The sequence below is a fragment of the Rhinolophus sinicus genome, chromosome 6, assembly GCF_057876585.1.
Source record: "Rhinolophus sinicus isolate RSI-liver-muscle chromosome 6, RSI-T2T, whole genome shotgun sequence".
Taxonomy (NCBI): Eukaryota; Metazoa; Chordata; class Mammalia; order Chiroptera; family Rhinolophidae; genus Rhinolophus; species Rhinolophus sinicus.
This window is the reverse complement of record NC_142506.1, coordinates 54,582,409-54,597,921: the sequence shown is the minus strand read 5'-3', so window position 1 is coordinate 54,597,921 and position 15,513 is coordinate 54,582,409. Positions and strand designations below refer to the sequence as shown.

Genomic DNA, 15,513 nt, shown 5'->3' with positions numbered 1-15,513 from the left:
CTTCACAGACACATTTACCTCGCCAGACGCTAACTTCTTTAAGCCGGTACCGTTTCTTGTTTTTGGGGCCCTGGAACCCAGCTCAGTGCTATGAACGCTGCAGGGATTCAAACATTTGTCAAAGTGCTGACAGTGACAAACCCTGATCATTGTTCTGAATGGACCTCAGGGCAGCAGACAAAAAGTTGAATTCTGGAGTAACTCTTAGAACCAGGGAGAAAAGATGCGCTTTGGTTAGCATACCTTTTCTCGCACAGCCTAAATTCAGGAAGATTTAAATTGTACTAGAAGTCCTGAAGGAAAGTTTTACCTCACTGTAACTTTGACAGGGTTAGTACATGAGGCTCAATAACATGTATCTTTGAGGTCGTTAAAATAGCAGACAGCGGGCCGGCCCGGTGGCTCAGGCGGTTAGAGCTCCATGCTCCTAACTCTGAAGGCTGCCGGTTCGATTCCCACATGGGCCAGTGGGCTCTCAACCACAAGGTTGCCAGTTCAATTCCTCGAGTCCCGCAAGGGATGGTGGGCTCTGCCCCCTGCAACTAAGATTGAACACGGCACCTTTAGCTGAGCTGCCGCTGAGCTCCCGGATGGCTCAGTTTGTTGGAGTGCGTCCTCTCAACCACAAGGTTGCTGGTTCAACTCCCACAAGCGATGGTGGTCTGTGCCCCCTGCAACTAGCAACAGCAACTGGACCTGGAGCTGAGTTGCGCCCTCCACAACTAAGACTGAAAGGACAACACCTTGAAGGTGAACAGCACCCTCCACAACTAAGATTGAAAGGACAACAACTTGATTTGGACAAAAGGCCTGGAAGTACACACTGTTCCCCAATAAAGTCCTGTTCCCCTTCCCCAATAAAATCTTAAAAAAAAAAAAAAAAATAGCGGACAGCACTAGAATTTGTGCCATGAACACTAGATCACTTCTACTCTTTTTGAGGATGGAGGCCACATGTGAGACTGGAAAGTATACTACCGTATTTGGGAGCTAAAAGATCCGGACTTGAGGGACTGTGTGTTTACTGATTTAAGCATCAAATAAATAAATGTGAAAACACTATTACACTGCAGAAAGAAGTATACAAGGAAGGACTAATATTAGTATTCATTGAGCCCACAGAAATGAACAGTTATATGGGTCATGTCAGTAGGAACACAAAAAATTCACTGTCCCTGGATTTGGAGTAAATGCCACAAAGCCAGCTTCGGCAAAACAGGTTAATAGCTAAAGGATTTCTTTGTTTTCTTCTCACTTTCCTTCTCATTTCTCAGTTTCTACCGCTTCTCCATCCTCCCATCTCCCATCCTCCTACCACTCCAGCAAGACCCAATCTACGCCTGTCCTTTCAAAATAAGGCCTACCTTCAAATTTCCAATCCTCTCGGCAGAATACATAAATTCACAGTTCAATAAACCTCCCAGAGGATTCTGATTTTTAAATCTAAAGGAATTTTTAGAGCAAATGCCAGTTCCTGTGTCAGGCAGGTAGGGGAGGTGTTTTAGGAACAGAGGGAGCCTTTACCAAGGTACCTATTAGACGTCCCCAAATAGAGAGCCATCTGCTTGTGGGGCCAGACCAGCTTCTGAAGGTATTTTACTTTCACTGTAAAGCAATTTTTTTTCACAGCACCCTAGGTTCAAATAAACTCTCTGAGACACTTTGTTGGTGTAGACTTTAAATTACAAGCTTGGTCTGTTACCCTCAAATACAGTTCTTATGGAAGATTAGTTACAAACAGTTGTCAGTACTTTCAAATGACAGAAAGAATTACAGTATAGTAAAACTGGACGAATTTTTATGCGTGAGATAACAATTCTTTCATTACCAGATGTAATTACTCCAATTCATGCAATAAACGACGATTACATTTTTTTTTAAGTTGCCCTAATTTTTCTAGTTGAGCTTTTCATGCCTATTTTAAGTCAAGACATCAGTATGCTCCTGAATTCCCCTCACCCTCCCTGGGAAGTGGTGAGAACACACATGATTCTCCTGAGACTCAACTGGGCCCTTGAAGACCCAGGTATTATTTCACCCCTTTCATCTCAGTGTGAAGTTCCCTAGGAAATCTTCAGTTTCAGAAATAATGGCCCTGGTGGCCTTTAGAGAAATGTGACACTACAGATTATTTAGGGCTTCGAAAGTGACCTAAAAGAGAACAGGAGGGAAGTTTTGACTTATCTTGACCATAAAACTGGCAAAAATCAGCATCACCAAATCAAGAGGGTAAAACAGAAGAGGGTTACCTGTGGTGGGGATGCCCTCACAGTAGTTTGTGAATGTCTTTTATAGAACCACATAAGATAGTACGGTCGACATTTTACATATTTTACATACAATTTGAATACAAATTCTTAAAATTTATAATAGAACATTAAAATAATCTTCTAATAAAATCAGCCTTAAGTATAAGGAATCTAAATTTCAGTATTTGTACACTTCTAAATAAATAGCTTTGATCTATAATCCTTGAAAATATTAGTTTATGGTGACATGATAGAGACAAGTCAAACAGTATTATAAGTGAAAATAAAACATCAATTTAAAAATAAACAAATCTAAAAACACAAGAACTGAAATTATAGACAAATCAATAGAATACTAAGTACATGGTAATTAAATATCTACATTGGGATAACCGAATGCATGCTCAACGACACCTTTCAACTTATATAAAAGCCCTTTAAAATTCATATAATCTAAATAAATAAGCAGCAACACAAAGAGGCACTGTACCAGCAGTAACAACAGAAAGTAATTTCTCCCTTTTTCTTTAAAATGATCCTAACAGAAAAACATGAAATAATGATCACTTGCTAAAAAAACTGTAATTCATATGTTTTTTTTCTTTTTTCTTTTTTTTTTTTTAAATGCTGCCTATGATATAAAAAGTGAAAGCAAGGCTTCCTAAATGTTAGGCCTTAGAAGAGGAAATGCCATCTAACTGACAGATTTAAACAAAAACAGACATTTGCCTATTTAAGACATGAATGAATTTTCGCTCAATGACCCATAATAGGTCTAAATCAGTCCATGATATGAACACACCTTCAAACATCTGAATGCATGATCTGTTAATACTGAACCATATATGATGATTTAATTTTATTCGCCAAAGTATTTTTTTTTTTCTTTTTTACATAAGACCAAAATTAAAACATCTAGAGCAGGAACTGATATTTATGTGTGTTCTTAGATTCTCAGAACATAATAGGTGCTCAACGAGTGTTCGCTGAATTGTGTTGAGTCCAGTGTTCATCATGCTTCAGGAAGCACTGAATCCACGATGAAACTGGTTGCCTGAGACTCAGAGGGAGCTCTTTAATTTTACCTCTAGTCAGGACTACGATTAATTTCTGGCTAGTTAATCAAGTTATTTGTCACAGATCTGTCATAGTTTCTCACTTCAGGGCCAAGGTTTCTATCATTCACCTGTTCCACAGTTAAGCCTTCTTTGAAGATTTGTGCCTGCACATCTATAGTCAAGTTAAAAGAATAAAAATAATTTTTGTTATTCTGCGTTGGGTATTTGCTTATGATTAACTGTCTAAAAACACAGGTGCAGTCACACACGCGCACACACACACACACACACACACACACACACACACCCGTTTCACAAACAGAGAACAGAATCTGGAAATAACGCACAAAGTCTGAATCATGTATTCCCAAGGTTAACTAAAAAAAGACACTGAAACCATAGGTAACTCCTTTTGGTTTACACACAAACTTATTGCGTGATGGCTGGAAGCAACGTCTTTGGACAAACAAGTGTGAACCGAAAGTGACCTTTAACCGTCAGCTTGCCAAGGAAGCTAAAATGGTGCTGCTCCGACACTGCCCTGTTTAATTCTGCTCAGTGTAAGAGGCAGCGAGGAGGCTATGGACCCGCTCCCCAAAGACCATTCCTTCCATCTACAATGTTCAGCTCAACATCTGCTTCATGGCATGGATTATTCTAAGAGTTCCTCTGGACTGCCATTTAAAGTTGCTGTGTTCGATGTCCATGGTTCCTCACTGGGGCTGTCCCTTTTGGGACACAACCATTACACAACTCCTAAAATAAAAGCTGTTTATGAGTTTCACTCTTTGATTCTCACTGCCAGCAGGCCTGTCCCTCTTGAATGCTGCTAGGAGAGGTAGATCCAGTGTTTAAGTTCTGCCATTCCCTGCAGTAACTTGGAGTAATAGAAGTCCACGTTGTCTGCAAAGTCCATACAAACAGGGGACTCCATGTCACCAAAAGTGCAGTATAATGCAGTTCCGCCAACACTAAGGAAAACCGTAGCTATGCACAGCAAGACCAATAAAATACAGGAACCACCTCCAACTTCATCTGCAAACATGAGAACAGAGGAAAGTTATATTGACACAAAAGGGAAATCCTAGAATCCGCAGTCTTCCCATTGATGATAACTAGGCGTTTCTATGTTAGTCCTCTAGGAACAGGAGTCATTGACAGAAAGTTAGTGCACTGACCGAATGGTTCTACAAGGACCTACTTTTTAGAGTCACAAAGATACACGCTTGGAGACTCTGTCAGTGCTCAATTTAAAACAATCTCATTTAGACAACAAATATGACCACTTTCATAAGAAAAGAGGATGAAAGGCAGTACTTGTTTGATGTGCTCATGGCATTGTTTTAGAATATAAGTTATAACCTCACTGTTACAATATCTTTGGAGTTCACATCATGGGACCACCTTAGATCAAAGTCAATTTGATATTAAACTAAAATTTGATATTAAAATAAAAAAATGACTGTAGGATCACGCTCGTATCTTAATAATTCTCCTTTTTATTCTCATTTTCTTAGTGGAATAGTGAAGTTGTAGCTGGAACAGTAATTTCTTATTTTGCTTAATAACTCTGGCAGGTTTGTTTTCAATACAAATGTCTACATCGGTCTTTTATATTGAAAAAATATAGAAAGTCTTGATCATTCACAGTTAAATAAGAAATATTTGGGAAAGACTAAAAAGTTTTAGCATCAGCATGATGAGGGTATATCAAAACCTTCATGGAAGGTAATTTAGCAGTATCTATCAAAATTTTAAATTAATTTATCCTCCAGACTGGCACACTTTTGAGAATGAAAGTGTTAACTAAATAGAATGCTAGGACAACAGGTGTAAACCAGCGCTGCCTCAGGCCAGACTGGTCCCTATCATTTAGCCCAGCAAATCCACTTTTAGGAATGAGCCCACAGATTCACACAACACACGATATCATATTTATAAGCATGTTCACTGCAGCAAAGCTTGCTATAACAAAAAGTTGTGAATAACTCAGTTATTGCAGTTACAATGGAATAGTTAAATAATGATGGAACATTCATATAATGGAATACTATGCAACTGTTTAACAGAATGAAGTAAATTTATTATGTTCTCTCATAGGAAAATGTCCACGATTGACGGTTAAATGAAAAAGAAGTGACACTAACAGTATGTAATGAACCCATTTGTGTAAAAAAAAAGACATGTGTATGTGTCAGAGTGTATACACACACATATACATACATACTCGTATATACAGAATGTGTCTTGAAAGGATATTAAGAAAGACCCTTCAATCAGTACTTGGGGGAAACCCTCAAGGAAGGTTGAAGAACCTACACTTTTTCATTTGATTATTGTTTGAGTTTTCTCATGACTAGCATATATTACTTTGATGATAAAAAAAATTTTTATATAACCTAATATAAGCCAAATAGACTTTAGTTGGAAGATTTTACAGTAATGTGAATATATTCTTCCTGTGAAAATTCAAACACAAAAGTATCTAAAAGATTCTCCCTTTTTCTTCTACCCAATCATATTCCCCTCCCACCCCAGAGAGACACTATTAAATTTGGTGTTTCTGTCCTTATTAAACACATATGGTTTCAGGATTTTTATATAAAAATGGTTATGTAATCCTATTGTTCTGTGATTTGTAAATTCATAGTTTAATAGATTTTAATAGTTTATATGTATATATGCAAATCTATTTTTATACAAATGAATAAATACGATCATATTCATGTTGTGTCTTTTGGGGTTTTTTACGTCAGTTTAGTATTTTCACCATCTTTCCTTTTCTTTGGCACTGATTCCCTACCACCCCCTTATCTATGTTAACAATCTAGTTTATGTAGCTTTCCATACTTTTCTTCATAATCACATACTTATATACAAAAATTTAAATACAGTTTATTTAAAAACATCAAGTTTGTTTGTCTCATCTGTATGTGTTGAAACGGCTTAGAGCTGCGCTGTTCGATGCGGAAGCCACGAGGCATGTGTGTCTATTGAGCACACGTTAAGTGATTGGTTTAAGATGAGATGGCTACTAAGTGAAATAGGATTGTCAGTTCTAAATCCAGGGCTCCCCCTGGGAAGCACGATCCAGCGCCTATTAGTGCAAACAAAGAATTAAGCTCTTTATCCAGAGAAGACTGTGATAGTTCCAAGCAAGGAGCAGAGGTAACAGGAGGAGTGGGAAAAGATTATTTCCAAGGCTCCTATCAGCTTTGTAATTGTGACAATTTGGAAACCTCTACACTTTGTGTCATACTTAGAAAGCATATCTACATGTTTACACTGTTACTTGAACAATGCAGTTCTATAAGCATGGGAAGCATCCTGATAGGTTCTTGGCTCTATTTCCACTCACCCTTATTTACCTAGGCCTTAGGTAAACCTAGCAACCGCTTTAATTAAAGAGGCCCAGAAGGAAAAAGTCAAACCACAGCAAGAGTGTCAAATTGCTGCTCTTAAGAGACACTTCTTACTACAGAGTCAAAAAGAAATCACTGAAGAGGATACACTTGTAATTCATAATTATTTTCCACGCTTATAAAACAGGAGTATGAACTACCGCTGAAAAGACTAAAATAGCAGACTCACTAAAAACACCCTAAAAACAAACAAAACAAAACAACTCAAAAGGAAACTGAAATGAGCTCTGAACACTGAGGACTTATCTGTGGGAAAGGAGGTCAAAAGCTGTGTTGTTTTGCAACTTGCTCACTTATTTGAGCAAACAAAATGCTTAGGAAATATGTAAGAACCGATGATAGTTCAATTCTCTGTTTCTTTATAGAAGATAAAACAAGTAAATGCACATATTCTTTTACAAATCCTGCGTTGTTATACATTCATTCATTCATTCAGCAAATACTGAGAGTCAGTCACGAGCAGTTTCTTTACCTTGATCTAAGGTATCGTCTATTTCTTGGAATCGTACTCTTCGCTTAGATGGTTTCTGTTGCATCTGGGCAGGGTGATCTCCTCCAGTATCGTTCCTCTTCTTTAATATAGAGACCAACCCTTCAGCAGGAGCAACCTGTCAGAGGTGATAAGAACCATTTTTTAAATTATGGTGGGAAACATCAATGATACTTCACACACAATAGTAATAAGGTGAATTCAACTCAACGGGGAATTGAATTTCTATTATAGGTTTGTTCAATTCCTGTTAAAAAAAAATCACAGTCATCAATATTTAACAGAATAATTCTTTCACTTCTGTGCAGATGACTGCCAAATACACACGTCTAAAACTCTGAGTTTCTAAAACCCTGACTTGACTCCACGGCCACAGACGTTGACGCAGCGTGACGCAGCGTGCCATGAACCGGAAATCAGGCCTCCCGTAATTACTCTTCTTTTAGCCCCACTTCCCTGTTAAGTAATCTGCGAGAGGCTTAATTATTAGTGCTGAGTTTTGCTTTATAACAGAGGCTGATAATCTACGACTGCTTTTTTCATTCACCAAGAATTTTAAAGAAATGAACATGTCAGACTGAAAATACATTTGATACCAACTTGTAACATCAAAATGAGTGTTGTCCGCAGTTGCTCTGAGAAACTATGCATTTATTAAAGAATGTTCTACTGCTCAGAATATTTTCAGGACTTCTCCTCTAGAATCTCTCTCAGAGCCAGTCTAGTAGGGTCATATTCCTTGGTGGTTTGCAGAGGTTGGCAGACCATGGTCAGTAGAACGAAGGTCCTCTGCCTATTTTTGTAAATAAAATTTAATTGGTACACAGCCAATTGTGTATATGGCTGCTTTGGGGCTACAATGGCAGAACTGAATAGTTGCAACAGACCATAAAGTCTAAAATACTATTTGGCCCTTCCTAGAAAAAGTTTGCTGTCTAGTATCTCTTCAGTCCCCCACCTCCTGCCCTTCCTATGCTACCCTCTGGTTCTCACTTAGGACCCCTCTCTCTTGCCTCTGCCCCACCCCTTATTTAGGAACAAAGACAAAACCAAAAGCTCTTGCCATTTCGGAGTTCAGATTCCCAAGTATAGGGACAAAGTGAAGAGGATCTGTTGTTAGAGCCAGGCTGGGAAGCAGGAGGCCTGTTAAAGCGCCCCCTATGCAGCTGATTCATAGAAGTTAACCTGTGTGTTGCCGGCCTGGGCAAGCTGTAGGTGATGACACAGGTGGGCATTGTGGGCCTAACACTGCAGGTGTCAGTGGCTTGCTGCTATCAGATCACTGTCAGCTGAGGACTGCTTGTAAGGTCATTTAGCTAATCAATGGCAGAAAATACTTAATATAATTTCCAGTTCTAGCCAGTTAGCTTATCTCTGATAATGTGCTATGTATAAATATTACAGACGCTATTAGTTCCTTTTATAACTCAAGGCTTTTAGGGCCAAATAACTCCATAGAGTCTTCTACTGGTCTTCCTTAATCATAGAAACCATTATCTCAGGGAAAAAAAATCAATATGGTAGCAATTTATTCTTTTTATAGAAAAAATGTATTTCAGATGAGGTCCTTCTGAGAAAACTAAAGTACTTTAGCGACATTAAAATGGAAAGTACAAATATGCAAAGGGACAGCCTTTCAAATCTTGCTTTAGAAAGCAACAACATTAAAAATCCCCTTCACACAATAAACAGAAATGATTTTACAAGCATTCTGCTGAAACTGAGAAGGAAAGAATTCCTAATAACTTCCTTAAGAGCAAGAGATGGAAAATCAAACTTAATTTACTGAATATACTATTACTATAGATATTTTTTATTTTTAGCAAATGTAAAAAAATGAGGTTTTCATAAACTATTTCTCCATAAAATAAAGTTGTACATTTAGCAACAGTGAATTCACATACCACAGCTATTTTCAAATTGCTTTAACTACTTAGAATAAATAATCCCATTAAGAATAGCTCCAAGGATAAGCTCCAGAGTGGCGTTACTGTCAACTATGTATCTTGGTGATATGAACTTTGAATCTACACAGACAGACCCAAGTCTTAAATCAAAAGACATTGCAAACACGAATAAATGGATGTCGAAAGACTGAGAACCGCTTTGGAAATCATCTAGTAAGATACAGAATGTGCTTCCAAGACCTAAAGCCAGTTCTAGCGCAGCAGCTGTGAGGCCCCTACCTTAGCTCCTGGGGTGTTTGGCTCTCAGTGTTATGCAGTTAAGGGATACAGGTTTTCCCAAGTGGCCCCACTTTATTTGCTGTGGGTGGCAATAAACTTTGGCAACTTTTTGAAAGAGGGACAAAGAATACGAGAAATTACAGTTAGGTGGGATGGGCCAACATTCTGACATCCTCTCCCACCAACCCTTAATGGTTGGCTAATAATCTAACCATGCCCTCTATTTTCTTCTTTCTCTCCCACCAAAAATCTTTTGTTTCATCAGGTCCTGCCCCAGCGTCTGAAGTAAAGTATGCTCCTTTCCATTATTTCCTTTTAGTCTTGCTCAGGGATCTTTTCCTGGTTTCTCAGTTTCTTTTCTAACTGCCCTGCTCCTATAGTCTACAGATGGAGAAGAGGGATGCTTTGACCAAGCTTACGCATAGGAGATGCAAGCCAAGGCAGAAACTCTTAGAAGACAAGTGGAAAGGGGCCTTTTTGTTCTGGCAAGAGTTTTGGACAGAGGCCTTAGCACCTACTCCCAGGACAGAAATTCCTCTTTACCACACCAAGGCAGTCAAACAGAAAGAGTTTAAGAAATGACTTTGGTAGAGTTTTCCTTGATTCTACAGTAGAAGGGGAGTAAGCCCAAACAAGGTCACAGTCTTAGTTTGGGATTTCACTCAAAAGACTGTGAGTGTTTCAGAGTAGGTTGGGGAGTTAATTTAGGGCACACAGAAACGTGTCTCCTCCAAATTACTCTAAAAAAAATTTCTATTCCCCCCCTTTTAACCGTAATGTTGATGTTAAATGGTTAAGAATGTTAAAATCTCAAGAGCAAAATAGATTTAAACACTGAATTTGGTTTCCCATGTCAATTACCGAATTCCTTTGCTACCCAAACAAAATATACCAAGCCCTTGTATCATGAACTAAATAAAAGAATGTCTAAGCTGTAATTAATGTAATTGTTACTGGTGGCACTCTATGAAAAGGGCGGAATTCAACAACAACAAAACATCCATCTGGCCTAGTCCTCTATGTTTGCAAATAATCAGTTCTTCTGCCCTTTCTCTCAAACAACAACAATCATCTTAAATAGCAATTTAAGAATGAACTAGTTGTAACAACAAAATTATTTTGCAATTCTACAGTAAATCCTATTGTGACAAGGAAAACATTCAGAGGTCTTATTGTTAGAACTGCCTCCTCACGAAATTAAAGAAAATAGATACCAAATAATATTCTTTGAAAGATGTAGGCTTTACTCAATCCAGAGCCTCAAGGCTGGTAGATTTTGAACACGAACACATGCTTGGTTTCCAATTAACTTGAGAATTAACATTCATAAATCATAGTAGCATATTACAGACGGTGTAAGAGCCAGCAATCTCATTCTGGAAAAGCACATGTCAAATTCACCACTACTATTCTTCACTGAAAAACCAGCTGATGTTCGCTGCCTACTCCTTTAGATTTGGGTTCCATAATAAAAACCATAACTTAGTGAATCTATACACTTTCGGTAAAGACATTTACATAATGTCATATTTAACCTTGACGACTCTCTTACAGAGGCATTATCCATTTTACAGATGAAGAAGGCAAGCTTAGCGAGCTTAAATAACATGCTTAAACTTGCAGCCCCAGTTACTGGCAGAGCTTGAATATGAACTCAAGATTAAACCTCCTGCCATTTCCCTAATGTGAAAAGATCTTATTTTCTATGACTATTAATATTTTGCTTATTCTGTCTGACTTATTTTGCTCAGCATGATACTCTCAAGATCCATCCATGTTGTCGCAAATGGCAGTATTTCACTGTGATGGAAAAGGACAGAATCATATGACTTCACCCATATGTGGGATACAAAACAGAAAGCAACAAATGAAAGCAAAACAAACAAACAAACAAACAAACAAAAAAAAACCTCACTGACATAGACAACAGGATAGTGGGTACCAGAGGGGAATGGGGTTGGGGGAAGGACACGAGGGTAAAATGGGGTCAAATATATGGAGATGGAAGGAGACTAAACTTTAGGTGATGAGCACAATGCAATATTCAGATGATGTATTATAATATTGTATACTTGAAACTTATATAATCTTATTCACCAATGTCACCCCAATAAATTTAATAAAAAATTTTTGCTTAGTGTCATGTTATACTTTATTAAACCTAATAAGTTTCTTTTGTCTTTCAAAAGTAGTATATACCTCTAGCAACAAATCCTTATCTTACACATCACCTCAACTAAAAGACACTTAAACTAATGGCTAAATCTGTCAATAGAGAGTCATGGGGGAGGAGATGGTTAGAGGAAATATCTTTCGTGTCATTCACTTAATCTGGAAGGGGATTAATGTCATGGCTGCCAGTACAGCAAATTAATAGAACAAGTCACAGCTGGAGCAGGCGGAGGCATATAAGGAGGAAAGCCATCTTCCAGAAAGAAGATGACGGTGGATCTCCACAGTGCTGCCTCTTAGAACGCTGCGATATGGAGAGAGTGAAAAAGAAAACAAAACAAAACAAAACAAATGATGCTGAAGTACGTTAATGCTGACATTTTATAAGATTCATTTAAAAAGCAAAAAGGATATTTTAAACATAAAAATAGGACTTTTATAACATTGAAGTTTCTCGATTAGGCACTACCTCGTGGTTTTGTAATTTGTTTTGGTTTGCTTAAAAGGACAAGCTAATAAGTATAAAATAGGAAAAGAAATGGTAAGAATGTGAAGATACTGTTCCACTTTTCAACCACCAGTAAAGTGTGTAAATAGGAAGATTTACTACTACCTGAATGCTTTCCTTCAGTACTTCTCACCCGAATAACTGCAATACCCTGACTGGCCTCCTCTCTTTGGCCCCTTCCTCCCTACATTTCTGTCTCCACAGAGCAGCCAGAAAGCGAATCAGGTCCCATCTGCTCAGCCTCCACCACCATGTGAATATCATTCCAGTTCCTTAGCCTGGTCTAACGAGGCCCTATTGGAAGTAGCTCCAGCTTGCCTTTTCCACCTGGACCTCCCCCCGTTGTTCCCCTTCTTCACTGTGGAACGTTCCCTCTGTGCTGGGCATCCCGCTGGCCCTCCCACTGCCGTCCCCGACACCCTGGCGAAAGGAGCCTGTTCCTCGACCCCACCCACCCGTTCAGTCTCTCTACATCCCCTCCCTGAGAGGTCTTCATAGCTTTGCCAATCTCTGAACCGTTCTGCTTGTTTTCATGTGGCTTGTTCATTATGTGCCTCTCCCACTAGAGCACGAGCCTCACGAGAACAGAGACTGGATCTGGGTTCACTAGTGTCTCCCCAGTTTCCAGACTATAGCAGGAGCTCAGTAAACATGCCAAAGAGTACGGATGAGCGATGTGCATATAGACAGCACCTAACCTATACTTATTTGAGTGACACAGCTTTTCCCCTTAAATAATAAACACTAAATCTGTCTTTAAAGGTAATTTATTTTTCAAAGTCAACTCAGTAAAAAGAAAAAAAGTCTTACTGTGTAGAGGTGGCTGTATAGCTTGTGTTGGCTTTATAGAGACTACAAAACTGCATTCAACCGGATCCCTACGCGTAAGGAGTTTGCAATTTAGTGCAGAAAGCATGTGTGTGTGCTCGTGCGCGTCCTGTAATAACAAGGGAAGGTTACAGCTAGAGGACTGTGGGAGGAATGATGCTCAACCCCTCCCTCATTTGCAGTTCAGAGGAGCAGTCTGAAAGGAATAAACATTACAGACTTCAGCGACCAAAGAATAATGGCAGCAGTTAGCATTTACTAGATATTGACCAGGAGCCAGGCACTGCATTTGGTTGGCACTCTACATGCTGAAAAGGCACGACCTACATCTGCAGGATTGGGAGAAATAAATGTGTGCAAAGGAGGTTCCTCACTCCAGAGCGGAGTAACAGAGGTGCTAAAGATCAGAAGAGATAATATGCAAGGTGTCTTTGGGGGACAGCGAGGAAGCCAGTCTGACTACAGTACAGGCTGAGAACAAAGGAAGCGCAGGAGATGAGGTTGGAACGGAGTGGGCCAGATTACCAAGTGTCCTGAATACCAAGCCATGATACAGCCTTTACCCTGAAGCCAAAAAGAGTCATGGGAAGAGATTGAGAAGGCAAGAAGTATTTTATAGCAGAAGTTTAAACTAACAGTCTATGTGTTAGCCCTAGGTCCTCAGGTGGGTTTGCTTTCATCTGTAGTGTTGTAAAATGCTGGGTCCCTCTAGACATGGCAATGGGGACCTTCTCCTTATCACTCTATAGCAAGGTCATCTCATTTACTTTTATTACCTGACTGGCCCCTTTGGCTATCAGTTTGAGATCCCAAGTTTACCCAGGGCTAATGGAAGACCATTTGGAGGGGGAGAGGATTATATGATGATAGGAAAACTTATTAGGCAGCTGTTGCAAAAGTCCAGGAAGAGGCAGTAAAGGTGTAAATTAATAGAATAATTAAAATGGAAAAGGAACTGGGTGCAAGAGACATGACAGTACAGAGAAGATTTAATTAATTAGGAAATTGAGAGGGAAGGATAAAGAAAGGCAAAGATGAGACCATTTGGCACAAAGAAAAGATAGCTAATCCGTGGATTATCCTATGGGGCTCTTTAGACACTTACGTAAATCTCGGGTCAACTGTTTTCCATGAACCCTCTTGTGTTACTGGAACACTGCATTTCCTCTATTGGAAAATGGACTTCGGCTCCCCGCCTAAGAGCCATTCTGGGCAGAACAGTCATGACTGCTGTTTCTACGACCATCCTTTGTCTGACATTCCTAGAACAGCTACTTACATGATGCTATAAAACACTACTGTTTATTCCTAGCCTGCCATCTTGGTAAGGGCATCCCATGGCGGCAGGTCTTAACGTACGTAACTTCCCCGATCTCAGAGATCTAGCTAAGAGATAGAGACGAAGACTCCACAGAAGTCACTTCGAATTAGACAGCTTCTGTGAAGACAAACCGAACAGTGATTCTGGGTTGTCATCTTTCTCCATCAGAAAGTTCTGGGTTATGTCCACCCCTATTTTGTTTCCTGTGAAAGAGGGAGACCTGAAGATATATCCAAGTAAATGTTGCCAATTTAGACTGATGGCAGGGAACATATTTTGCCCTCTTTTAGATTAAAAGCTTTCTAAAGACTCAAGCAGTAATAAAGTCAGCTATTACACTATAAATTCTTTCTAAAAATGGAAAAATTACTTGAACCTGAAGCATATAATATAGTTTTCTGAACATGACATGTCTGCAAATAGATTACACGTGTACACATTAATGAAGAAAATGAGTGCTTTATCTCCATATGGCATATCATGTGTCCAGAATCTGCTCACAAGGGCTCTCTGAATTACATGATTGACACTTTGAATTTGTATAGCATATTTCTTCTCTCAGGTTTTGAAGCTAGGAACAGCTAAAGAGTTTAAAAAGAAGACAGTTCAACCCATCCAGGTTCTAGAACCCAGCAAGTCAATGATTTATCGGCATTACCAGGTTCCTGGGTAAAAGGGGGTTGGGTTCTGACATCAAAAACAATTCCAGTAAAACGAGTGGTGTGGCAGTAGAGCGCCCCCAGAGGCCAGGAACTTATTCAGCTCCCTCCCTGTGTCCTCAGCACCTGACACAGGGAGGGTCTCTCCAGGAAGGAAACAATGTTTGCATTAAAAAAAAAAAAAAAGGTTCACACTTACAAGCAAGCCTATGATTACATGGACATTTTCCTTAGCCCCACACCTCATTCGTAAGGTATAAATATATTTCTCAGGATGGAGAGGGAAGTATTCAGAAACAGTCTGTTTAGCATTATTATAGGAAAGTAAATTAATTTCGTAAATCATATGTAGCTTTTGGAGGTTCTTAAAACAGCACATCTTAACAGACTAACAGAATTATAGGAAAGGGGACTATCACGTATAAAAAGTACCTTCACAGAAAAGACAACTTTAAAATGCAAATACGCATGGTTTCCACCACGAGGTGTTATCTAGTATGAAAAAGTGAAATTATGAGTTTGAGGAAGGGCTATTCCATTTAGTTGTCGTACAGCGTTAGTTCAACAGTAATGCCTCCCCATGAAATGTTCTGTAAGACAAGGAGACTCAACAGCAGCAC

At 39.1% G+C, this 15,513-nt stretch overlaps 1 protein-coding gene across 3 annotated transcripts in view; it reads right to left on the bottom strand.

Moving 5' to 3' along the window:
- Window positions 1-1,661: 1,661 nt before the first annotated feature.
- The window catches only part of CNST (consortin, connexin sorting protein), a 75,946-nt gene continuing 62,094 nt past the window's right edge, over window positions 1,662-15,513 (bottom strand). For all 3 annotated transcript variants that reach the window (XM_019730890.3, XM_019730891.3, XM_074316894.2), the window contains 2 exons: window positions 7,202-7,337; window positions 1,662-4,342 (listed from right to left, as the gene is read on the bottom strand). In XM_019730890.3, coding sequence (XP_019586449.3) covers window positions 4,137-4,342; window positions 7,202-7,337 — 342 coding nt within the window. In that variant the 3' untranslated portion in view covers window positions 1,662-4,136. The remainder of the gene's footprint in view (window positions 4,343-7,201; window positions 7,338-15,513) is intronic.